General features: G+C 46.1%; 1 protein-coding gene across 1 annotated transcript in view; it reads left to right on the top strand.

The window, feature by feature from the left end:
* Positions 1-27198, top strand: part of BRINP1 (BMP/retinoic acid inducible neural specific 1) — an 88478-nt gene that overhangs the window by 35634 nt on the left and 25646 nt on the right. The window contains exon 3 of the mRNA XM_064393284.1: positions 25456-25646. Coding sequence (XP_064249354.1) covers positions 25456-25646 — 191 coding nt within the window. The remainder of the gene's footprint in view (positions 1-25455; positions 25647-27198) is intronic.

Here is a 27198-nt window from a genome sequence, read left to right as displayed (position 1 = left end):
CTCAAGACATGAAGTCAAGTAGTGCCACTTCAAAAATGTCAAAAGAGGAACATTTTGATTTTGAGTGTATTGTGTTTAGCTGTTTGTTCTTCAGTTTGAATTTGCAAGGAGTTTTTATAACCTTGAGTTAGGGAAGGACTGAAAAAAAAAAAAAAGACTGACTCTCCTTTTCACTCTATGACTTTGAAATCTTGAAATTCCCTGGGGTTCAGCTTTGATTTTCTCTGGGTTCAGCATCTTAGGATAAAAAAAAAAACCCCAGTAATAATTTCCCCAGTATGGCTGGGCAGGAGTGAGAGCCAGGATGAGCAGCTGTGCCTGGGAAGGCTCGCGGTGCTTCCCAGAACCAGGCTGGGTGCTGGCACCCAGGTGCTGTGACAGTGACAAACTGCACGCCACAGCTGCACTCACAGATCCCCTCTCACACACCCTGGCAGGTTTTCAGTCCTGTTCCACTTGACTGGATGTCTGAAGCATCCAAGAAAGCACAGTGAACATTCTTCTCAAACAGCATTAAGGTGATGCTTAGCTCAGGTATGAATTGATGGGCACTGTTAGGCCTTTTAATCTTTGCTTAGGGGTTTTTAGTCGTGCTGAAGTTCTGCTGACAAGGTTTTCTTATTAGGGCTTTATGCTATGTGTTTAAAGGGGACAACTTTTTTGTTTTCCAGTCACAGCCTGGAAAGGTTTTTTAGGAGAGACAGCAATTGAAGGACAGAGAGAGCTGAGATGAAAGGAGGTTCTTTTCTCCATGTGGAATGAACAGTGGAAATCCATACAGGCAAAAATACAGAATCTCCCTAGTTTATATTATGCCCGTAAATGAGTGATGTACATTGGTTTGTAATCAGTAAATGCCGTGTAAATAAATGTGTGTAAACCAAAACCTGAAATCCATTTCCATAGTGCATGTAAACAATGAAGCCTCCTAGTGTTGTCTTCAATGTAAATGCTCATCTAAAAATGACATTACTACACGTTTATGCAACTTTATGGAAGCCACAATTTACATTCCAGTCTCAGCATCCCTAAAAGCAGTTGGCAAACAGGAGCCATTTAGTGATGGGCATGAACCAGACAATTCCATCACACAGCATCTCCTTCAGCCCCAGCCTTCATTCTTCATGCAGTGCAGGGACTGCTGTTACATCCCCTGCATAATGCAGCTCCCTGCATATGTGCAGCTTTCCACGGATTTGCATAAGTAGAATAAAGGCAGGAGCAGGGGCTGGCAGGGAATGGCTGGGGCTGAGCTGTGCAGAGCTTTGTCCTGGGCTGTCTGAGCAGGCACAGAGCTTGGCCCTGGCCAGCCTGGAGGAGCAGCTGCTCTGGCTGCCTTCGGATTCGGGTGGCGACAGCTTGGGAACATCCCTGGCAGCTTCCAGGCTTGACAGAAGAACACACCTCTCCTTCTCTTTGATATACTTGAGAACAGAGGGCAAGAGGAAGGAAAAGTGGCACCAGCCTTTGATGTGCCTGGAGCTGCTGAAATATGGGAGCAGAAAATCTGTCCAGGCTCGGGAAGGGCAGCCCTGCGTCCGAAGGCAGCAGCACACGCCCAGCCACGGGGACGGCGTGGAGGCAGAGCAGTTGATGAGTTCACATTCTGATGAGGCTCCTGTGGTCAGGACACACCAGTTCCTCTGGAGAAAAGCACTCCTGTGAGCTGTGTGCCTGGAAAGGCAGATCAGTGCTTGCCTGCCCTGCCTGCTGATCCAGGGGAGCTCTCTTAGCTGGGTTGGCCGAGCGCTAGCACAGATCTCCAGAGCTGCACCTTCCAGCAGGAAAATTCCCCTTCTCCATCCATAACAAAATATTTTGTTCCTCCTCCCAGTGAATCCCAGAAGCAGCACAGAAATATTTTAGTCACTGAACCCTTCCAAAGAGATCTGCCTCCTGCTGGGCTTGGACAAGGATGTCCACATCCTGTCCCTTCCGAGACCTCCTGCGTGGTGGGGGGGTGTTCCCCTCCACATGTCAAGTGGAGGCTGTGCCCAGCAGGGCTGCTCCCAGCATGCTGTGACAGCAATGACTCTGCACATTCATCTCAGATTCCTCCAGAGCGGCACACTATGGTCCAGTGGCTTGGGAACATATTTTAAAAGCTAACAAGGCAAAGAGAAGCTTTCCTTTCACTCTCCTTCTTTAAAAATATATTTTTAGCTGGGTTTTTTATTATTTTTAATAATCTTATTAATTCTGTTTTCAAACCAGGCAGATGCTTATTTCAGCAGAGAAGCTGTTACATTAAAATAAAAAAGTCATCCTGTTAGATAGACAGAATAATTTTGTTCTGGCACAAGTAGCACTGGGAGAAGGCATTGTAGGGTTTTTTTCTTTTTTATTTCTGGATCTCTCAATGTTTCCCTTGGGTTCCAGAAATTATATTTTTTCCCCTTTCTTTTTTGCTGATTGCTACCCACCAGACTCTGTAAATGGGACAAGAAGTGTCCACCAGGACAGCTGGAGCCATCCAGGCAGCTTTCCTGGGCTAAGCTGCTCAGAGCAGGTACAGAACCCAAGGACACAAAGAAAGCCTGGAGTCAGCTGTGCCTGCAGCAGGGTTTGGGCCAGCCCTTTGTGGCAGGATCTCCTCTGCAGGCAGTGTGATATCAAATATTCCTGTGCAGAGCCAGCACTTCCTTTGTGCTGCTGCCCACGTGTGCCCGGGAAGGAGCTGACACAGCACCCAGGTGTCCTGGCACAGCCCAGCTTCCCTCAGGAGAGCCCTGGGCAGGTGAGACTGCTCTGCTGCAAGGCACAGGGCTGATGGAGGCAGCATTTGGCTGCCAGGAGTGTGCACCAGGGTTCTGTTTGCTGGTGGCCAAGCCTGGGAGCTCTTGTGACCAAACCCCTTTCACACCTGCAGCTCTTCACCCTTCCAGCACTGCCATGGTGACCACAAAGTCTTTACAGGAAGCTGCTGTAAGGTTTCCTTCACTGTGGGATTATTTTTCTCCTGGTCAAATACATCCCATCAAGTGAAAATCATGGAGAGAGGGAGGAGAGGAGATGGGTAGGGATGGTGTTTACACCCACCCAGCTCTCTGGGCTGAGGCACTGCAGTGCAGGCTGCTGGCAGCCACTGCCTCCCCCTCCTCCTCCTCTTCCTCCTCCTCCTTCTCCCTCCCTGCCAGACTCTTCACAGCTGCCTGGCTCTGGAACCACTATTCCAAGAAGACAGAGGTGCTCCCCATCCCCATGCTCTGTGGCGTGGGAAAGCCTCTGACCTGCTCCAGCACCTGCCCGAGAGGGAGCCTTGAGGTCTGGCAGCTGCCAGCAGGGCCAGGCTGGGGCTTCCAGAGGGGTGGGATCCTCTAAAGGGTCTGTGATGCTTCTAAATCAAAGTCCTGCTGACAACACAGAGCACTAAATGCCTGCCTGGGGATCTGCTCCTACAGTCATGTGACGACATCAGAATTTAAGCTTTAATTAAGAAATGAGTGCAGGCAGGGAGGGAAGAGACTCTAGTCCTTATGGCTACAAAAGAAAGCTTAGAAACATGACCTGAGTACAACCAACATCTGCTTTAATGTGCAGATGGCTCCCAGCAGAGGGGTGAGCAGCCGGGAGAGGAAACCATTCCATCAAATCCTCAATCAGGTCAAGCCAGCTTGTGCTTCTGCTTGCAATGAAAGAGTTTTTTTGGAGAGAGATTCCAGAAAGCTGTGCTATGACAGAATTTAATAGAATTCTGGAAGCCTAGAAAGGCTTGGGATCATCTAGTCCAGACACCCTGCCATGGGCAGGAATGCCACCCATGAGATCAAGTTGCTCAGGGCTGTCCTGCAGCTTTTCTGGGCCAGGTTTCACACAAGTTTCACAGGAAAAATGTCTGGAGAGGTGAGAGCTGCCTAGCTGAACCTGCCAATGGTGCACCAAACTTTTTAGGCAGCAGCATGGAAATTCTCTGCTCTGGGGTTGAGGCAGAAGTTATTTTGCCTCCTGGAGTTCCTTAGCCCAAATTGAAGGGACACCTTTAATGTCCCCTTGTATCACCACCTGAAGGTCCCAAACCCTACACTGTGCTTTCTCCTGCCATCAGTTTCAGCAAGAGTAAGGAACAGCCAGGAATTTTAGAGGCCAGTTAAGGAAAACCCTCTGGGCACTCTCCATCTTCCAGGGACACACAAGGCTTGTTGCAGGAGAGCCCCGTTTGATGGCTGTGCCCTCACTGGGGTCTGGAGGCTCCAAAATGCCTGATATTGCAACAACCTCTGATTCCCCTGAGTGAATGTCATGGAAAAACTGCTGGAAGAGTTCCCCTGTTACTTACAGCTGGGACCAGTTCTGGACTCTGACTCAGTGAAGCGTCCTGACACTTGGAGCTTGTCATTCCTGCAATAAAAGTGTCTCTTGGCAAGCTGCAAACACTGGTTTCATGGGCTGGTAGTGACTGGCAGCTCTGCTGCAGCGTGGGCTGGGTTTGAGTGCTCATCTGAGATCTGAACATCACAGAGCACTCGGGGCATTCAGGTTGGATGAGGATGCACTGACCAGTGAGGGGCACTTCCACCCCATGGCTGCCTGCAGGTGGGAGAAGCTGTGCTATCTCAGGAGAGCAAAGGTGTTTTATTGCCTGTGCATCCCTGCAAAATTGTTTTCATTATCCATGCATACCTGAAAGGTGTTTTCACTATCCATGAACCCCTGAAAGGTGTTTTCATAGCCCATGCACCCCCACCCAACCTCACTTTGCTTTCCCTCCCCTTTCTCTCATACTGGTTATTTCCTTTTCAGCAAAGGCAAACCTGCCCAATGAGTATTCAGCATTAGCAGTGTCAGTGTTACCTTCCAGCTCTTGAGTAAAACCCCAGAAAGAGCATTACTTTTAACTCCCCTCAGATGTCTGGGGCTGTCCCTGGGGAATGCAGGTGCACAGCCAGGGTTAGGCTAATCAGAGAGCTCGGTACACAGGGAAAAGCGTGTGTTGCATGGTTAAGAGCAAGCAGGAAATATAGGAATAAGACAAGAAGCTTTTAGCTTCATCTCTGATTAAAGCAAAATGAAAAGTCCCACACTCCTTGTTCTCCTTGTTTTCCTTCCCCTGTGTTCCTCCCCTTCTCCCCCATTCATGTGCAGACTGTGAAAGTGTCAGATTCCCCCCTCCCACCCATAAAAGACTCCTCTCTGTTCCTTGGGAGTATTTGATATTTGGAGTCTGTGCTGTACTGTTCAGCACTGAGTGTTGCCAAGTCACATGATGAACTGTATCTCAAGACTATTTAATGTCTCTTCAAAGCCCACACTTTCAGAGTCCTGTGATTATGTAAATGTCTCAACTCAATTTTTAAAGTAAGTTTACGGCCCTCATAATTGCAGAGGAAAACTTGATAATACGACTCCTACATACTCAGAAAGCAGAAGGCAAAAAAAAAAAAGAAGAAAAAAACCCCTGAAGTTTATCAGATTTTAAAAGTCTCATGAATTTTAAAAGCAATCTCTTAATTCTTTTTTTGAGCTTGACTCATGATTTTCAAACTGTCACCAGTGTGGCTGTAGGGATTGTAAGGCTGGTTTGTTATCTTATTAGGTAACTTACATAAAATATCCGAGCCCATGGAGACTCAGAGATGGAGTATTGCATTTCAGTGCTCATCTGGAGACAAGTGTCTTTTCTTCTGTGGAGTTGCTAAGGATCTCCTCTTAATCCAGGTCTCCAGTCACTACTGCAGCATAAATATTTCCCCAAATTATATTAATGTTAATCATATGAATGAGAATAGCCATAATATTGATCTTCATAATACTTAGGTTATTAAATTTGAGTTTGAAGGTAGTTTTGTGGTGCGATTCATAACAGCAAATCTCCTCAGCATGCATAAGCAGGGAGAGCAGGCCACAGAGCAATAGCACTGCAAACCCAGAGAGAAATATATTCCAGAATCTTCCATCCTACCACAGGATTGTACAGGGAACAGACACTTGTGGCTAAATTAGCAATGTCACAACTGAAGTTTTGCTAATTGTTTGATGACCTCAGATGAAATGGATTGATCTGAAAGGAGAAAAAGCCTTTGAATGTTGAAACTAATTGTGCCAATATTTCTATGGGTATAAGCACCACTCATGGGCTCTTTATTCATCACAGAACGCTTTGGGTTGGAAGAGATCATAAAAAAAGCCCAAACAATTCCAACCCCTGCCATGGTCAGGGATACCTTCCACTGTCCCAGGCTGCTCCAAGCTCCATCCAGCCTGGCCTTGGCATTTCCAGGTATGTGACATCCACAGCAATACTGGTGGAATGTCTGCAGACACAGAAGCAGGGATGCTGGTGTGATAAAATGAAGAGGGATCTCCCCTGTCACCTGCCTTTCCCAGGCAGGGTTGCTCAGGCTGTGTCATTCTGTTTAGGAGCCACACACCCTGAAGGGTGGGGAGCTGGCAGAGCCAACAGGGCTCTGCTGGTCGCTCAGAAATGACTCTGTGCCCACAGAACCACTGATGTTTGAGGTGCACGCAGCTGTTGAGGTGTCTGCAGCATCTTGCACAGCCCACAGTGGATTAAATGAAACCTGAGAATGCTTCCCTATGAAATGACTCTGAAATAAAGGACAGAAATTACCAGCTCTTCCAGCATGTAAAAAAAGAGGAACCAAGAGTGTGCAAGAGGCTGAATGTTACTATATAATAAGCTTACAGGATAATTGCCAACTGTACTTGGACTTAATTTTCTCCTGCAGAAGAGTCATAAAAATAAGTTTATTGTTTTCACTCCGGGGAACTGAGATATTTGGATCAAGTCTTTAAAAAAGACCATATTTTATCTCCCCCTTGAACATATCAGCTCTGTTGGTGACCATCTCCTACACAATTGTGAGTGAGCATCCAAAGGAAAAGATTTTCTATGCACAGTGGCAGTCTGTGAGCTGGCACAGAAGTATCAACTCCCTGTCAAGGTCTTGCAAGTGTTTGTCACTCATAGTCTTAGGGAGCACTGAGAAGAGGAGCAGAAATGATGAAATTCTACGAGGGTGGAGGGAAACAAATAACACGTTGGAAAAGTCTTTGTACTTTAGGTGCAATAAAATTGTCTCGGTGAGGTAGAAAAACATTTCCTCCACAGTAAGGTTTTGTCAAAATGCTTTATTTTGTTAGCTGTAGAGTGTCTCAGGCTGATGAATTGGGTTCAACATATTTTTGATATCCTACCTGCTCTGGTCACCAGTGACTATGGTGAGAGCAAGCGATCTAAGGAACGAGCTATTTTGACAAAATTTTGTCTGGTGAAAACATTACAAGCTGTTCCAGATTCTTCCAACATGGAACAAAGCCAGATTCTGCAGGCTTGAAAGCAGCTACCGAAAGGAATCCTCTCCTGGGCAGCTCCAGCCACAGCTGAAGCTGGAGCTCTCCCAAACGTGAGCGATTTAAGCTTTGTCTGGAGACACAGAACTGGAGCCCTTACCAATTACAGATGAGTTATCCTCAGGTGCCATGGGGAGAGTGCACAGGGACTGAGGAGTAAAGGATTAGCCAGTGCACACAGAAATATTGAGCAACTCACTACTACCTCCTATTGTGCTCGTGCCAGTGGAAATCCTTCTCAGAATGGCATATTTTATTCAATTTTTAAGAGCTCTCAATTTTTCATTGAGGAAGGGAAGCTGGAACAGCCTCTGATCCGTAATCAATCAGCCAGCCCTCACAGGAAAGCTCCGAGGAAGAGCTCTTGCTCTTTGGTCCTTTATCTTCTCTGAGAACTCACAGATATTGTATTTCTGAATGGGATTGAGAGTGAGGGAGAGGGAAAAGCACAGCCAGGGCAATCCTCAACTAAATCTCACAAACCTCTGTCCTGTAGTAAATATCCTGTGGTAACTAACCCTAGGGACAGCATCCCAAATAACATTTCTCCAGTCAGAATGGTTCAGACTTAAAAAAGGTATTTAAGCACATTGTGTGGGTAAACAACTGCCTAAGTACCAAATTCCTGTAGATTTTAGGGGGCATTACAAAATCAGGAATTTTTAAACAGGATCTGCTGCAATCTGAAATGAAGCCATCCATAACATAAGCCATCCATAACATAAGCCATTTATTCTCCCTTGGTAACAAATCACAAGAAATACAAAATGATAAAAGGAGGAATAACAGACATGGCTCATCCAGGGATCTCAAAGCTCTTTGCTGCCATTAGAGTTCTTTAGGATAGTGGAGGAAAAGGCTGGGCTTTGTTTGTTTCTTTAGAATGAATAAATTAATCATTAGTAAAATATTATGCCGTTCATTAGATATATTATTCACTAGATATTTGTCAAAATAACAGCTCAGTCATATATCATCAGAACTAAACATTTTTAATGTGTGTATATTTAGTCCTGAGATGCTTTATTCAGGCTTTTGGTGTTTTAGTTATTGATCAATTCCCTTGGGAGGCAGAGATGTGGAAAGTTGGGAGCTCTTGGTGAACTTGGACCATCTCTTTTTGCTGTGGTTTTGTTCAGGACCTGAAAAAAAGCAGAATATTGCATCTGGGTTTCCTTTTAGCACTGCCTCAACAGATCAGCCTTAATTCTGATTATCTCTAGCCAATGCTAGTCTACCTCAGGTAGGAAAATCCCCCCACTTATTCAAAATAAAACTGTGATCTGACTTCTCTGCGTTCTTGCAGGACCCCAACACCAAGGTCCTCATCCCTTCTGAGTTATCTCAACTGCTCAGTGTCTCCTCACCTCACAGCTGCTGCACAAGAGGGTTTAGGGCTCCCAGCTCACTGCTCCATGTGATAAATCACACAATTTCAGACATACTGGGGGAGAACAGAGCAGTCTTTTACCAGGTCCCTCCCAGCTCCCTCTCCTGTGCCAGCGAGCTGGACTCCTTCCAGAAGTGCCTCAGCAGAGTGACTGACACTCCCCAACTCCCCTTGTCATTCGTGACCAGCATCCCAGAAGGTTGCAGCTCCTTCCAGGCCTTTATTGGAGTCAAACACTGCAGCCTCTCCCCTGGGTTTTATTAGGGAAGCTGGTGCCAAATCACCCAGCTTCCTCCTACTCGATAAAAAATGTTTATAACCCAGTAAATTCTAACATATCAGCAGCTTGTTATGGAGGGAAAAGGTCACAGGAGAGAAAGGGAAAAAAGAGTTACCCTTCCATTGGAAACGCTGGCTGGGTACAGACGAAGGAGTCAGCACCAGGAAAATATCTTTTGATATGATAAAGTCTCATAATAGAAAATGTTGCTGCAATACAGGCCTCGTTTCTTCAGATAAATATTTAATATAGATCACTAAAGATTAATCGAGTACAGAAAAGTGTCTCTCCTATGGCTGGTGTAAAGAAAACATCTTCTCGTTAATTTATTATGGAGCCTGAAATGAGAAAAATCCTATGGAGAGAAATGCAGGGTACGGTTTCCATAGAGAAACAGAGCACCACACCAGAATTTATTTAGTGTGTGGGCAGAAGACTTCCCAGAGCCAGCTGCAGCGTGGCGTTCGCGTGATAAAAAATCCCAGTGTAGGAAGAAGCTCCCAGAGACACTCGTCGTGTCTTGCTGCTCTGAACCCTGCACATCCTGAAAGAGTGAGACCCGAGGAGCTGTGAGCATTCAGAGCCTGGCTGAAGACTGCACAATGGCAGGTGTAACATCCCAGCTGCTTCTCAGGAAAGGGCACTCAGTCCCTTTGGAGAGAGGTGGTGCCCCCAGCTCACTGTGAGGAGAGCAGCCCCTCATCCTGCAGGCTCCTTGCTTTAGCCAGGATTCCTGATAACCATGTCCCTCGATGGCTCCAAGGCACTGTGGCATTTCACAGGGCTGGGCAGTAAGGAATTCAGGTGCTGCTGTGGGATTCCCATCTCCCACAATGCTGGGATGTGTTCAGTTATCGATGCAGGGCAACCCCAATGTAGGGAAATAATGTGCTCTGACTCCATGATTCAGAAGGCTGAACAATTGCTTTATTAAGCTAGGTTATATTACACTAATACTATATTAAAATTGTACTAAAAAGATACTAAAGATAAACCCATGACTGTCTGAGTCAGTCACGACACAGCTTTGACCCAATTGGCCAATTAATCTAAACAACCATCAGCAGAGTCCAATTAACAAATCACTCTTGGTAAACAATCTCTATAACACATTCCACATGTGCTAAACAACAAGAGCAGCAAGTGAAGATAAGCATTGTTTTCTCTTCTCTCTCTCTGTTCAGAGAATATGAATACCACATTCAGTCAGTTCCTCTGGGTTGGGTAAGGGACAGGGTCCCTCTGCTTTCTTCACCCATCCACAGCAACCATCATCCCAATCATTTTGCAGCATTAAATAGGACAGTGACAGAGAATAAATCATAAATAGCAACAGATATGGTATGAGGGGGAAAATAAGAGTCACAGGCAAGGGAGGAGAGATAAAAGATCCAATTTCAGCTGAGACTGAAATGGAACAAAGAGTCAATGAGATGGAGAGATACACGGGGGTTGTTCCAGATGGCCAATTCCAGTGATGTGGAGCCTCTGGCACCATCAGCATCTTGTGATGAACTTGTGAACAAGAGGGTATCTCTTGTTTTTAGCTGAAGTGGGCAGAAAAATCCAGCAGACCTGTTTGTGCTCAGGAAATAGAGGAGCTCCCTCCTGTAATGTGTATTTTAGAGAGCAGAAATTACTCTGGAGAGAAGGAGGCTGGAACATTTTCCCACCTCTCCAAAAACCCCATCACATCATGTCTAGTTGTTTCTCCAGAGGTAAAACTTTCTTTTTCTCCTTGATCTTTCTCTGTGGACACCTTCCCTGTTTAGGGAACATTTTTGCCAAGCAGTTGGCAAAATTTGAGTCTGCATGTTTAGCTCTGCCCAGGAGAGAGGCCGAGGGGAGGAAGGTTGAATGCCACCAGTCAGACCCTCTGTGCAGGGACTGGAGCTGGGAGGAACATGGCAAAAGCATGGCTAGAAGGAATGGTTGCCTCCATTTCTGTGCCATATGCAGCTCCAAGGGTGTCTTCAGGCTGAACTCACAGGACACCATGAAATCCTAAACCTTGGGGACACTAGGGTGATCTCTTTGCAGTCTGCATCTCTCAGTCAGTCTTGACTGCTCCCAGAACCCAAGGAACAACTAAAATCCTAAATAATAATTTTTTCTGGTTCTATCTAGGCTGTTGGACTCTATACAGATGGAAATCAACAGCAGCTCTAAGCTGGGACTATCTAGAAGAAACACCAACAGATTTTTAATAGCAGCAGGGACTGTTGCAGTCATTTAACATGAAACTATTCTGTGTGTAGAACATTTATTTGTGGCATATGGAATGGATCTGGCCAGGAGAATTGCAACAGCTAATTATTAACAGTTATCCCACCCATCCCACCCCCAGGATAACCCATGGCTGACCAAGGGGCTCCTGTTTTGTCCCCTGCAAGCACCACAACTGCAGTGCAGCTCAGTCCCTGTCACCTTGGTCTCTGACTCTGCCTGTCATGCTCAGCACTCCCGCTGCAGTGAGCCACAGATATAATCTATGGAACACAAATATGATTTTATAATAAGTTTTCTATGCAGCCAGGATAAAATGCCAAACAGAATCAGAAAACAATCAGTCAGTGAAACTCAGCCCTGGTGATGAGTGCGCCGTTGGGCACGGTCCAGTGCTCTGGAAGATTGAGGCTTTAAATACAGGCACCACCTGCCCTTCCAGAGACAGCGAAAAGTGGGGCAAGGAGAGATGGGCAGGGGAGGTGGGAATACCCAGAGATGTCTCCTGTTGGGGATAAGTTAAGCCAGGAACAGCATCAGAGCTGCACTAAGACACTTCAGTGTCTCCCTGTACGTGGAGATGGGATTTGGCAGCAGCTGGGCTTTGGCAGTGGCAGTGGAAGGAGCAGGGGCTGGTGCAGGGACAGATCTTAGTGAGATAAACGTGCACTTGTTGTGGAGGCCTCTGGGTGTTGCTCTTGCACAGAGCCGGATAATTCCTTCCTCCCACAGTTTTAGGAGGCTCCATGCCCTCCATTAGGTTTCCAGGTGGGGAGAGGTTTATATCAGGTTCTGTGTGCTTCCAAAGAATATGGTGTGTAGGACCCTCTGTCTGTCCTGCTCTGCACACTCAGGAGCTGGGGGAGAGAAAAACAAAAAGGAAGGCTGGGAATTATGAGGAGGGAAAAGAACTCCACCAAAAAGGAGGAGAAAGGAGAAAGCTGGACACCTTGGTGTGGAGGGAAGTGCTGAAATGCATCCCACTGGTTGGAGCATCACTACTCTTGGGATTTATCTTAGTCCAGAGAGGGGAGAGCTGTATGCCAAGGATAATGACCTAGCCCAAGGCAAGGAAGCATCTGTTCTCCTAGCACTTGCTCAGACACTGGGGATTGTGAGGTTTCCAGTCAGTAGGAGAAAAGATCAGGACCTCCTCTCTACCAGACTGCAAAGATATTGCTTTTTATTTTCTGTTCCTCTGGTATTTGTAAGAGTTGGGGCATTCACATGTGCTTTTTTCCTGTCTTCTTTAAGCACTCCACGCTTGAGTCATATAATTGTATAACTCACAACTTCCATTTAAAAAATAAGAATAGGCTGTCTTTTAGGATTGCGGAGGAAAGCCAGAAAATACGAGTCTTTAAGTCTCAAAACACAGAAGGCAAATAAAAAGCAATGCAGATATTGTTGTTTTGCTCAGTAGATAAATATATACATATGCATGTGCTTCTAAATTCTGGGGTTCAGTTCATTCTTTGGGAGCAGAGGCTCAGATGTGCAATAGCACATAATCCCTAACTCAGGTGTGTGTGTATCTGGAATTAGAATAGGAACTGATAATTTAACTTTGCCCAATCCTCCCCTCCTGAAACAGCCATGAGGGGAGGTTTTTCATGGAATGCCACAATATTTTGGGTTGGAAGAGCCCTTAAAGATCACCCAGTTCCAATCCTCTGCCACATGAAGGGACACCTTGGTCTCTCCTCAGCTTTTCTGCAGCACCTGATGCACTCAGACTGAATTTTCATCCTCAGAAGGATCCTGTATTTTAACTCAACACAAATTATGAAGTCTGCCGTGAAAGAGAGCAGCACAGGAGAGAGGGGAAGATCCAACGCTCCAGGAGGTCCCCTCAGGCTCAGCAAAGGATTCCCCCACCACTAGTGGGAGATGACAAGGGCCAGGGGTGTGCATCTGATCCCTCTCACTTTTGGACAGGTCCAACACCCTCCCTGTGGCATCACTCCAGCTCACTCCACTGCTTGCACATGGCTTTTGTGTCCTCTATAAAGGACTGGGATTTGGGAATCTGTGCAGTGGTGATTTTTAATACCCATATTTCTGTCAGGATGTGAGGAAATGGCCTCAAGTTGCATCAGGGGATGTTTTAGGTCTTAGGAATTGTGCAACAGCAGGCATTGGAGGGGCTGCTTAGGAAACTGGTAGAGTTCCTGACCCTGAAAGGGTTCAGAAATTGTGTGGATATGGCACTTAAGGACATGGTTAATGCTGAATGTGGTGCCACCACATTGCTGGGTGACTGTTGGACTGCATGGTCTCGGAGGTCCTTACCAAATGTAATGCTTTAGTGCTTCTGGCCCTGTTTCTGTTCTCTGTAGCTGATGTGGGGCTGTGTTTGCACGCAGAGTGAGGTGTGGATGTAGGGATGAACTGAGCCCTGGGCAGGCAAAGCAGAGCAGCAACTTCAGCCATGACCCCACCATCTACTTTAGTCCTTGCTGGTGAAGTCCTTTGCCCTGTCTCTAATCTGTGTGGATTTTCTTCATGGTTATGCTATATTCTGGATCTCTTCCTTGGAAAAGTTGTTCATCTCCAGCTGCTTTAGCTTCTCCATCTACAGTGACACATTTGTTTAAAGGTGCTTTGAGATCCACATATCAAAGTCACAAATAACAGCTAAAGAAAACATGACTCATGATGGGGAAATTGCCAAGCATGTGCCTGAATAACCAAGTGCCTCAGAGCTTCACAAACAGATCCCAGGAAACAAAAGCATTTGCATTCACAAGTCCCTGTTCACTAGCTAGGACAGGACAAAAATAAAGCTTTTTCTTTATGAAGTGTTGCATAAAAAGCATGGTTATCTTTTCATTGCAGGCCACTTTGCAGCATGCAAAGAGATTGCCTTTCTTCATGAGTTTGTGAATTTTTATTTTATTGCAGTCTTTTTATTTCCTCCATCAAAACATGCCTGAGTTTGAAATGGCATGACTAGGAATGAAAATTAAATACATCAAAACTGATTTTTGTAGAAATGAGATTTTGGAGCAACCAGGGAATATTCAAGGCTTTCTCACAGCTTGTGTTCAGTTTTTTTGCTAAAGAGGGATGTAGTCTGAGGAAATGGGTCACCTTTTTCCTAGAGAAAATTTCTTCAGTTTTACTGTAATTCTGAAATGTCATAAGCTTTTGGGAAGTTTTTTTTCTTTTTTAATCTTGAGCAAAGCACAAATGTCTCTGATTATGTATGACTCGAATTTTGCTGCAGCTCTACTCTGCAGCCTAATTTTGTTTAGCCCTTAACCTCTTATCTTATGCTATTTGCTAGTAATTTCAGGCCCAGTCACCATCTGAATCCTATACTGAGAGGGGACGTTCTCTGCATACAGCCACTGTGGATGTTCCTGCTTGAATATCGAAAAGCAACCCTTGGCCAGTGGCCTGAGTGGAACCAAAGGGATGTGGAACCCCAGCTCTGAGGGTGAAGGCATGGAACTGAGGGACCATGAGGAGGAACCACTGTTTTCTCCTAAACCAGCTCAGAGGATATAATGTCCCAACACTACGGAAATTAAGTGGGAAGGATCAAAGCAGGAGGGCTTTGTTTTACTACTTTAACACAGTTTTTGGTCACTTGCTCTCTCCTACCTCTGCCAGGTATATGAGGGTATGAGGGTATGGGATATGGGATAATCCCATCCCCTGTGCCATTCTGAGCCTGGTGGCCATCTGCTGGATCTTTGCGAGCAGGCAGTGCTTAGTTTCCCTGTCCTGTTGCACCCCTGGAAGTCCTCTTCCCTGTAGATCCTCCTTGTGCAACCTTTCCATATGAAGGGCATCAGGGCAGGGGCTGGACTCTCTTCACTGCCCTTTATCTGCACAAGCCCCCCCTCAGCTGCCCTGCAGTGAAAGATCTCTGGTGGGAACAGGTGACTTTGCCAACTGGTGGCCTTTAGGCATCCCAGCCACCCACCAGCTCCTGCCTGGAGTGCTCAGTGGTGTCTCCATCAGCTGAGGATGACTCAGGGCCCAGGGGTGGGCAGCAGGGGACACTTTCCCATCACTGCCTGCTCTGCCCACAAGCCTGGCAGCTGCGCCCAGGTGGCTCTGCCAGGAGAGCCTGGAGGGCTCAGCTGGGTAGAGGAGGCAGGAGCAGCTTTGTATTTAAACATCATCTTCTGTTCTTTTTTTTCCGCCTCTTAAATCAGTGAATTTGAGCCTTTGCCAAGTGAGCAGCATAACTGACCAGAGGAGGGGTGATAGCTCCATTTTCTAACAACAGCTCGAGTTTTGAAACATAGCTGCATGCTGTGTTGGAGAAAATTCAGTGCTTTTTCTTGAGGAAAAGGGCAATCAAGGCTAAATTTCTGATATTACTTTCCCAGTATTGACAAACGCCGTGCTTAAGCTGCCGGCAGTGCAGCAGCCAGGTACCCTTACCTGCAACGTGAGGAATTAAGGTTCAAGGGGACATTTCTCAGTTTTTTCATCTGAGCAAACTGTGAATCATGATAAGCACAGAGCAAAGTTTGGGGCTGTTGGTGTCAGAAGCTGAGGTTATCAGCTTGCTACAGCTAAAATAAGGAAAAAAGCCTGTGTGGTCTATCTTCAGGAAATGAAGCAAGTGTCATTTAATGAAATTATTTGTTCCAAACTGTGTTCTTGTTACAGCCCTTGATTGGTGCTGTTGTGCTTCTAGGAACACTGGCAGGCTCTGAGTCCCCATGGTGAATTTGGAGCAGGGTAGGCACCCTTGCTGACAGAATCCATGGGGTCACAAGGGCTCACCAGGACTTCACATGGGCCAGTCACCCCTGCGTGATTTATATGCTACATAAATTAAATTCTCCCTGCCTGTCTTCCATTGCAAACACGGTTACAAAAGATTTAAATATTCTCATGTACTACTTAGCCACAAGAGGAGGGACTTCATCAAGGTGTAATCCTCTAATCTACTAGAGTCCCAATAAAGACATCAATGTGGAAAGGTCTGGTTTTTGGGTGTTTTGTGGATTTATTGTTTGTTTTGGGGTTTGTTTTTTTCTTTTTTTGTGGGGTTATATTTGTGTGTTGTGTTAGTTTTGTTTGACTTTTTCTTTGTTTTGTTTGCGTTATTTGTAGTTTTTTCTTGTTTCCCCCCTCCCACCCCAAACCAATTGGTGCAGCACAGGACTGAATGGTTTGGGGCATTTTTTCTGTCTATGCCACATGTTCTATACAGCCCTATTTGTCTCAGCATCCTTGTGTCTTGGCTTCCCTTCCAATCTGTTGTTGGCTGATCTCTGCCCTCATCCCCCTGGATTTGTGTGCAAAGGAGTGTCCAATAAGGGAATTGAAAGAAGTCTAGAGAAGAGAACCTACAATCATGCCAGCTATCCCACCTTTCCTCAATAATACCTCCAATTCCTTAAATGACTCAGATGTTTCCATCCATTGCTTCAAAATTGCTGTTCTTTGAAAGCTTCTTCTTGACAGCTCCTTGACATTCCAGGATCAGCTTGATTGTGAATTCTGGGTCAAACTTCTAGAGACAGAAATCCAGGAGGCTCTTCTATGGCAAATAATATTTGTGTCGTTGTTTTGGTAACTAGAGAACTCAAAATGCCTGATTCACAGATGAGTTTCTCTAGGCTATCTCAGGTATTTTAGTGGGAGAACTGTTCCTGCTGCCTGTCCCGTGATTTTTATCCTAATTCACAGTGAAGGACTGGGTGTCTCTGTGCTGTCCATCCCAGTGCTTGGAGCACAGCACCCTGCAGCCTGTTGGAACAGCTTCCCCAGCAGCTTAACAAACTACGTGTGGTCTGGGTGAGCTTTCAGGGAGCAAACAGCTCCAGAGCAGAATGTTTGCTATTATTAATAGCATTTGTTAAGCTGTGGTGGTGCGAACAACGCTGGGAGCTCTTGGAGAGATGTCACTCCTGCTTCCAGCAGCTCCCATCAACCCCATGGGAATTGCAGTGGCTCAGAGGTGCTGCCAGCCCAGTGTGGAACAGCTGAGATGGTGCCAGCAGTCATGGGGACCCTCACCAGCACATCTGGGGGTGGCCGAGGCTGATGGAGGCTGGTGTTGGGAAGGGTCTCTGCAGTGCTTGAGGTTTTTGGAAGGAAATCTGCACATATAACCTTACAGGGAGAGCTGGGGGAATGAATGTCCATGAGCTCTTTCCACTGGAACTGATGGTGAGATGGAAGGGCGTTGCAGCAGCTGGCTCTGGTGGGATTTGGGAACAGATCCACTGAGGGCTGGTGAAGGCAGCTGTGTTGAAGAAGTTCAGAAATTACTGTGTGTTATTCAGGATGCATAAATCCATGACCTGGAGGTGATCCTAGCAGCTGAAATGGTAGAAATCTGCTCTGCCATGTTTTCATGTATTTGGATTTGAAGTCAGTGTTAAGAATTACAGCCACATCCTGGCCATGATCACATTTAATAATAAACAAACTTAATAATGATCAAATTTAATGACCTATCTTTTAACTTTTCTTACCTGTGCTGAATCACTCTGCTTTGAGTCTAATAATGAATTTCTTTAGCTTTTTTTTCCTAACCACTCAATCTTTTGGGCACCCAACCATTCCATGTTGCTTCCTAAGAGACCCAAATGCAGTCCTATCCTAAGAACAAGCACAAGACTTGGAATCATGTTTGTCTGACTGGATTTTAATTCAGTGCTGGCACAACCTGTTTACCAAGGGGCTTTCAAGGTCAGATGAAATTCCTCTAACTTTGAAGTCATTTTATTTCATTTTGATTCTTGCAACTGTCATGTTGTTCTGCACCCCTTTTTTACCTCCCACACCCCCTCTCTCCAAAAAAAACCTCAGCGCTTTCAACTCTGTAACAATTTGATATCTTTAAGAAAATGGATTAGAGATTAAAACAAAACTCTAGAGCAGGCTGAACTGCTTGCCCAAAAAAGGGGGAATATTTGAGGTTTCAGACACCTCAGCCAACACCAAGCACATGGCCAAAGGACAGACCAAGGTGAAAAGCAACAGGAGATTCTTCCTCTGTCCTTTGGAGCCAGGTGGAGGAGGAAGTAGTCCCACAGCATTGCTTGATTTCTGCCATAGGACTCTGCTGAATGATTCAAACTCTGATTGTCCTCCCCTTGGTTCAGTGCTACCCAGGTAAATGCCCTTATAGCAATAAAACTGCTGCAGACAGGAGAGCATTTATCAATAGATCAATAGTCAATTTATTTATCTCATTCACCTGCCAGCTGTCATAAGTGAGCCTGTCTACTTGCCTGGTTGTTATGCAAAATGCTGTTGGACTTTCAGCTTAAGTGGTTTCTGTTTCATACTTCTCTGGAATTAAATTTTTAGGGTTTTTTTGTTGTTTTTCTGTTTTGTTTTTTTTTTTTTTTCTTCCCTCTTTCATGGCAGAGTTTCAGCCTCTGTCTAATTTGGGACTAGTTTAAATCTACAGACTGGAGGTTTTTTAAATAGATTAGGGGGGATGAGTGCCAAACCCTCACAGGAAACTAATTCTTGCAGGTCCTTTGAAAAGCTCAGCTTTGAAGAGTGACTTCTTCATGCTGGCCTAGATAGGGAAGAGGCCAAGCTGCAGAGGAAAGTGCTGAAGGAATATTGCACTGCTCAGCCTGGGGCTGTCTGGCATTTTGAGGGCACAGACTGGAAATGAAATATCACTGACCCCACCGTAATCACAGATACCCCGCACAGGCTCCTATAAAGCCTGATCTGGCAGAACAAGATAAGCATTATAGTGCTGTTGTCATGCTCAGCCCTGTCCCTTGGCATTGTTTGCAGGATCCAGGGCTCACAGGAACCTGGAAGAGCCATCATCCTGAGGACTGGAGATAATCAGGACTCTGTGCAGCCAGTGGCTAGGACAATTGGGCTGGAAAAAGGAAAGGCAGAGCAAAACAAAACTCCCAAACCAACAGCTCTGTTGGAGGAGCATCTGGAAGGGTTCTGGAAGATTTAGGGCTAACGCAGGACTTGCTTCTTACCCAGACAAGGCCTAAAATCTGTCTGGTTTGGTTCACACTCATTCTGACAGCTACTAATATTTGTCTGCAGCACACACAGACATGCCCAAAAATGTCTCTCTTAATGATGGTGAAGTGCTTGAAGGAAAACAGGGGCAGAGACACCAAAATCCCAGGGAACATCCCTCTGACATCAGGGACTCCTGGTGACATCACAGTCAGTTATGTGGGCAATATGCCAAGGAGAGGGCATTAAATAATGTTTGTGTCATGCTGTTACTGCAGAACGTGCTGCCTCCAGGAAGGCCCATCACCTTTGGGAGCAGCTGGTGACTTTCAAGATAAATTTTATTAAAAAAGTAAAGAGCCATGGAGCAGAAGGGAGCTGGTGCCTTGTCCTTGTCCAGTTCCCAGGGAGGGGTGGGGCTGCTGCTGTTTGAGTGTGCACTTGGTGGGATGCTCTGAAGGATGTACATCCAGCACCTCGAGGGGCTGGGCTGTTCTTCTCAGGCTTTGTTCAGTGCCTTCCTCCTCTGATTTTTTTTTCCCTTTTTAAAACTGTCTTGATCATTGTTTAATGCATTTAATTTTTTTTTTTTTTCAAGCACCAGCCCCCAAGGTCTGTCCTGAACTTGTTTCCTCACTTACATGCTTTGGTTGTCTTGGCCATGTGGAGATAGGGAATTTAATTTGCTCTGATGGCCCCTCTCCCTCAGACTTCCCTCCCTGGGTAGAGATGCTCCTGCCCTTGGATCCTGCTGTCCTTTCTGACGATGCACAATGGGGCCTGCATGATGTACCTATTCCAGCCTCTTGACTTTTCCTCCCTCTTCTGTAGTTTTTTCCCCGTTTTTCTGTTTTCCTGGAGGGTCATAGTGCTAATGAGCACTGAGACATTCCTAGTGGTTCCTTCTGCCCCTGACATGCTGGCCTTGGTGGAACTCATTAATGCAGCTTGAAGGGGCAGTATTTTCTCATCCTCAGCTGTATTCAAATGAAGTGTGTCCCCTTGCTGTTACAGAGAGGAAAGCCCTCAATCTGTGCATGTGCCTCCCTGAGGCAGTACTTCACCCCTCATCCCTCTTCCCTCTCACCTCCCTTACCCCTTCAGCACCTCCTACCCCTTTCAGCCCTTGAAGAAGCTCCTCTGTTTTCTCCAGAGGGCAGCTGCCCTGTGCTGGCCTGGAAGCATTTCCTGGCACAGCCCAAATTCCCTTGGGCTCTCAGCCCTGTTGAGACAGAGCACCAACAAGTGCCTCACCCCACTGCTCAGACCTTGGGTCAGAGTTTCTCCTTATCTCATCCCTGCCTCAGGGATGCTGACCCTTCCTCCTCCTTGCTGAGAACTTTCTCATCCTTCCACAGCCATTCAAAGCTCCCTGCTGGCAGAAGTTCAGGTCCTAGCTTGGGATTTCCCCTGAGGGTCAGAAGACTGTGCTGATCCCAGCTGTACCAATCCTACCTGCTCCATGGGGTGCTCCCTAATCCTGGTCAAGTCTTTCTAACATCTTCACCTGGAAAACAAGTGATGCACAGGGCAATATTTCTCTTTTTAAAATGCCTCAGTAGCCGTAGAGGCCTCAGCTCTGTGTCCCAGGTGGTGGCACAGAGACTGTGGTGCCACTGATGGCTCAGAGAAGAGTGAAAGGCAGCCCAGGATGGTTTTGTGAGGAAAGGTTCCAGTACCTTTTGCACCCATTATCCACAAATCCAAGGCCTTGGTAAATCCTCCCAAGAGTCACAGGTGGAAGGATTCAGTGGTGACAAACAGACAAGAGTATTGTTTACCTAAGCCAGCACCCTGAATTCATTTTGGTTGATTTTCTGCTTCTGCAGAAAATACAATTAAATCCAGAATTGAAAGCTAATAGAAAACCTGTTCTTGGAGGTGTTTCTTCAGAGACTTCAGGAGTTTCAGGCTGGAACATTCCCTAAGGCCAGATCTATGCTGTTCCCTGCAAATATAATTTTTTTATGACCTCAATAATTCTAAATTATTTCAGTAGCCATATCTATTAATGTTAAGTCTATTTTCCAAAACTGTACCATAATCTTGGCCTCAGGTGCATCTGGCAGCAGAGGGTTCTGTAGGTTGCATGGAAGATTGCTGGGTTTGCTTTTCATGTAAAATATTGGAATTCAGACAGCCAAGTTTAAAATGTATTCTTTTTGGACATTAAAAAGGAAACTTAACAAGGCCATATCATTTTCTTGACTATTAAGGTTGGAGCAGATGACCCCACTGGTGTTCCCTTCCTTTGATTCCAATCCTAACGAATCAACAGCACAAAGAAATAAACCAGCCAAATGCTATGTAAAACCTATAAAAAAGCTTGAAAAATGTCACTAAGTAAATTCAAATAATGCATAACTTAGAGGGAATTGCAACTGGTTCATGGATATTCTATGAGCAGAATATAAACATCTAAGTTAGTTGCATAAATTATTCATCATAACATATTTGCTCAGCTTTTCTTGTCAGCTGAGAAAGCCACACATCCAAGCACAGGGAGAGTCGAGCAGAACTGGGCTTTCACCTCCTGATGTGCCCTGGGAGCAGGAAGCCCTGGGGAGGGATGGCATCAGTAACAGTTGGGTGGAAAAGTCCCCTTCACTGTCGTGCTTCAGAGGTGGATTCTGCTCAGGGCTCATCTACTGCATGGGTGTGGACTGGGATTGTCCCTTGGCAGCAGGAAAGGCTGAAGATATGATAGTGATTTCTTTTAAGCTCCTGCTTTGTCCTCCTGCCAGTGGTTCAAAGGGTGCTGTTGGACCTGATGTAAAAAATGAACCCACTTTTCCTTTGGACACATTGTTTATCAAAATGTCATTCTCCTTTCTGCCTTCATTGCCCATCACTTCCCAGTTTGCCCTGTCCATCTCCACACCCTGAGTGGAGGCACTCCCAGGCTCTGGGTGCTGATAAATCATGGAATCCTGGAGTGGTTTGAGGCAGAAGGGACCTTAAAGCCCATCCCATTCCACCCCCTGGCATGGGCAGGGACACTTTCCACTGTCCCAGGCTGCTCCAAGCCCTGTCCATGGACACTTCCAGGGATCCAGGGCAGCCACAGCTTCCCTGGAGGAGAATAGAGATCAATACCTGACCAGCTGCACATTTCAACTCTTTGCTGCTAAATTATCTATTGCAAAGCAGCAAAGCCAAACTTCCTGTATTTTATTGGGAACGTGAAACATTCCCTGAGCCCTTTCTGAAAACCTGCTGGCTCTGGAGTGCTCTGGTCCCTCCTGACTTTATGGATACTGCAGGAAGCAGGAATCTGAATGTGTGCTTGAGTTTTAGAGGAAGCAGTAATCCTCTCTTTGGAGAGGAAGCACAGATGGCATTCTTCCTATGCTTGCTAGTTATGTTCTTTCTGATGGAACATGGGTGTGTCTATTTATTATAAAACCTTGCCTGTCTTTGAGCATCCCACTCTGCCTCTTCCCATGCAGTGAAACTGCTGAAGGGACCATTCCTTCCTCAAAGGGGATTTCCTTGTGGAGCAAGGTCTGGGATTGGAACTCTAATCTGGGATGATTGGAGAAACCTCTCTGTGGTGTCAGAGAAAAACTATTTGTCTTTACTTTTTGAGTTTTATCTATCATTAAAATCAACTTTTACACAATTCTGGGACAGCAGAGAACACCCTCTGCTCCATAAAGGGAATACATTGGTGATGTATTTGTTATCTGCAGACAACTTGGGAGCCAATGATCTGTTTCAATCACTCCTTGTGTTAAGAACCCGTTGTATGGGGTTTTTTTTTGCCTTTTGACTGAGGTTTTTCTAGGAAGGATGGATGTTTCTTCAGATTGCAAGGTTTGACACTAATGACTCTTGTAATGTAGTAGGAGGTGTGTTTTGTTTTGGCATTTTCACTTGGCTTGTGAAAGCAAGGAACTACAGAGGGGGCATTAGCTCAGGTGTAAGGAGATATTTTGAAGTAAATACCTGGCACTTTGCTACTTTGATGAATGTAACTGCTGTCAGGCAGCGTGGAGTGTTGTGAAGGGGCACAATCAAAATAAATACCTGCATAATTACATTAAGTCAAATAATCTAACACACACAGAGTGGACTGAGTACAGAATCAACCTGGGCAGAAAAAATCTGGTTTGTGATCCTGGCTTTGCTGCTGAGTCTCTGAATGTGCCTGTGTGTCAGGGTCTGTGCCAGCCAGGTGGGGTTGCTGTGCTGGGAGGACACTCCCTGATGGGAAGTGCTGCCTCGGGGCCAGGGTTTGTCATTCCTGGTTTGGACTGGGTGTTATGGAGTATTCCACACCTAATACAGAGACAGATTTTAACCCAGGATCCTGCTGGGATTGCCAAGTCTGCCTGAAGGTTTGCAGTCAGTCTTTGCTGGGTTACAGGGTGAGCTGGGGGCCTGCAGAGGACCCCTGTCCCAGTTCATGCCTCAGAATTATACCTGTGCCATCTAAGCACCCAGTCCTCAAATCCAGCCGCAAATCCTTAATTGTGATCAGTGGTCCCTTAACTTCTCATTGTTTTTACTGGGGCTGGCCTTCTTCTGAAGTGACTTCATTCTCTTGGAAGAGTCTCCTTGGTCCTTATCTTCATTCTACTCGTGTAGAATTCAGCTTGTTCTTTGTTAGCAGCACTAATTTTCTCAAAGAAGTTTACTCTTGGTCAGCTCTTGCACATGAAGGCTTCCTCTGCTTTAGCTGCTACTGCTGAGCCCCACTAATGGCAAACAAGATTATTCCCAGAGAACACCATTATTAAATTTCTTCTGTAACACTGGGATGAAGTTAATTTTTTTCCATAGAGGCTGGTATGGGGCTGTGCATTGGATTTTGCTGGAAACAATTCTGATAACACAGGTGTGTTGCTGAGCAGAGTTTCACAGGTCAGAGCTCTTCTGCCTCTCACCCCACCCCACCTGTGATGAGGTTGGGATGCACAAGGAGCTGTGGGGAGACAAAGCCTGGAGAGCTGACCCCAGCTGACTCCAGGGATATCCCACACCACAGGACATCATGCTCAGCTTGTAGGGCTGAGCAAGGAGGAGGAAAGGGGGATGTGAGGTGTGAAGAAGTTTGTCTTCCCCAGTCACTCTGATGAAGCCCTGGAGATGGCTGAACTCCAGACTGTGATGGGAAGTGAGGAATGAACTCCTTGTTTTGCTTTGCTTGCCCATGCAGCTTTTGCTTTGTCTGCTGAACTATCTCAACTCACGAGTTCTCTCACTTTGACCCTTCTGACTCTTCCTCTCTAGGGGGAGTGAGTGGCTGTGTGGGGCTGAGCTGCCAGCTGGGATTAAAACACAACACCTATAATCTAAATAAAATATTTGTCTTAAACCCAAGTTACAGGAATAGGTGGATAAAAAGTGACAGAGAAGCCCGTGAGCTGATGGTCTGGGAGATAGCTTAAGATAGAGCAGGTGCATTGTAGGAGAATGGGTATAAATAACATCCTCTCCTTTAAGGAAGGCTTTGCTCAATATTTTTTGAGAGACATTAATAGGTTTCTCATTTTTCAGGTGCTCAGCTGGTGATGTTTCAGAGGCCTGATTTTTAGATTGCAGGTGTGCAAGCTTTTCTCTAGGCATTTCCCTCTGTGTCATTTCAAAATGGATACCTGCAATAAAGAACTGCTTTTGCAAACATTAACTTTATTTTTTTCCCAGTTGCTCTCAGTTTAAAAGCATGGATTTGAGAATCACTTCGGGTTTTTTTTTCTAAAACAGGAACAAAACCTCCACTTTCATCCTGAACTCTGCTTATACCTGAATCCATGCTTTTACATGGTTTATCTCAAAAATTGTTTTCCAAAATGCTCTTTTACCAGACTCATGGTGCTGAAAGATGAAGATGTTTGGAGAAAATATATTTTATTTATCTTTGCTTTGCAAAAGTGTGTTAGGAAGGCTTGTGGGCATTAGAGAAACAACAATGATCACTTTGGGCTAGATCTGTGGTCTAGACCATTTGCTGACAGAGACCAGAATTTGCTGCTTTATGGAGAAGTGAAAGACCCCAAAGTGTGGGAGGGTGAAAGGAACAGCCTGCTTTTGTTTTAGGGAAGTCCAGCTCTCAGACAAACACCTCTGATGACTCCAAGTGCACCTCCCCACCATCCTGATCCTTGTAGTGTATGGTTATTTTACAGTAATGTCTCGCTTTTCCTCTTCTCCTCCCCTTCCCTCTGTCCAGCCTTGTGGCCTCATGTGTGTATCCACATGGGGGTGTCCAACAGGATTGGCCCATTCTCCATCCTCCTTTCCTACCCCCGGTGACTCTCCCTGCCCCTCCAGACTGGGAGCCTCACCCCTGTTGTGTTCCTGTGTTGTGGCACAGGGAGTTTGCCCGTTGGAAGGTGAGGAACACAGCCATCGAGAGGAGGGACCTGCTCCACAACCCACTGCCCCTGATGCCCGAGTTCCAGAGGAGCATCCGCCTGCTGGGCAGGAGACCCACCACGCAGCAGTTCATTGACACCATCATCAAAAAGTACGGCACCCACCTCCTCATCTCTGCCACCCTGGGAGGTAGGTGGCACCCGGGCTGGTTCTGGTCAGGGGGCTCTGGGGGGTGGTGAGGGCACTGGGCAGTGCTGGAAGTGTGTCCTGTCGGAACCTAAGACATCTCTCTGGATGCCCCGGATATCTCAAAGCCCTGGTAGGGGCTCAGAGACCCTAGCAAGAAGCCAAAGACGCCTGGAAATTCGATCTTAATTCATAGAGCAAATTGCCCACCCTATATAAAGAATTACAGGCCACAAAAGTTTAAGTAGCATAGCAGTAGCAATCACAGGGTGAAAGGAAGAATTTTAGAGCACTGTACAGGGGGGTTTTGTATGTTGTACAAGGGGGTTTGGAATCCTGTACATGGGGGTCAGGAGTCCCAAGATGTAGGAATTTGGGCGTGCCCTGTCCTTCTTCTTTCTTCTCCTTAGCATCCATGTTCAAAATGATGTTGGCATGTGTAGATTGGTTCATGGTGAAAGTGCACTTACCAACAAAGGTGAAAAGTATTAGAAATAGAAGGTAAATATCTTATACGTAGTTTTCACTATAAAAGAGACAACCACCCCGTGGGCGGGAGAGAGTGCCCTTGGCTGTCCTGCTGATCAGACCTCGGCTGGACAGACAGAAAAACTTTGTAGATAAGAAACAATAAACTCAACTGAAGACCGAAAAGCAAGAATCCAAACTCCTTCTTCAAAGCGTGGCCTGCCCAAAACCACCTTTTCCCGTGTTGGGGCAAAGACAAGTAACAGCCGACCCCAACATGTCCAGTTTGGCATGCAGCTCCTGGGGTGAGCCCAGCAGGGGTTACAGCAGTGGTGAGGGGAGCAGGCCTTCTGTTGTGAGGGAAAGCTGGGGGAGCTGGGGTTGTTCAGTCTTCAGAAGAGATGACTGTCACTCTAGGACATGAAATAGAAAGACGTGGACACTGGATTCTCCAAGGTGAAAAAGATAGAAGTTTAATTCTGACTCCAACTTAGATTTCCAAAAGTGACAGTAGATTGGAGGGTGAAATTGCCACCTCTCCAATGACACTGGACAAACCAACAGTCCATCAAATTTCTCCTCCTCCAGAAAAGAATGAAAAACAATTAATTAATTACATAAAGTCCATGAGAAAGTTCATTACAAGAATGTATACATCAGAGGGCTTAGAAGAACTCAAAAGAACAGGGCAGCAAGATGACTGAGAGGAGACCTCATTAATGAGTATAATTATCTAAAGGGGGATGCCTAGAGCATGGATCAGGCTCATCTTGGTGGTGCCAGCCACAAAGACAAGAAGAACAGGCAGAAACTGATGCTCTGGAAGTTCCAGCTGAACGTGAGGAAGAATTTCTTGGGAGCATTGGAGAAAATTGCCCAGAGAGGGTGTGGAGTCTCCTCCCAGAAGATATTCCAGACCCAGCTGGATGCAGTCCTGTGCCTTGTGCTCTGGGATGACCCTGTAGAGCAGCGAGGCTGGACCAAGTACCCCACTGTGGTCCTTTCCAGTCTCAACCACCTTGTGGGGGCACAGGTCAGGCTGCAGCTCCCCCTCCCAAAGCCCATCCATGTTCCCAAAGCCCACCTG

The sequence above is a fragment of the Passer domesticus genome, chromosome 18, assembly GCF_036417665.1.
Source record: "Passer domesticus isolate bPasDom1 chromosome 18, bPasDom1.hap1, whole genome shotgun sequence".
In the NCBI taxonomy this organism is placed as follows: Eukaryota; Metazoa; Chordata; class Aves; order Passeriformes; family Passeridae; genus Passer; species Passer domesticus.
This window is presented reverse-complemented; position numbering and strand designations above follow the sequence as displayed.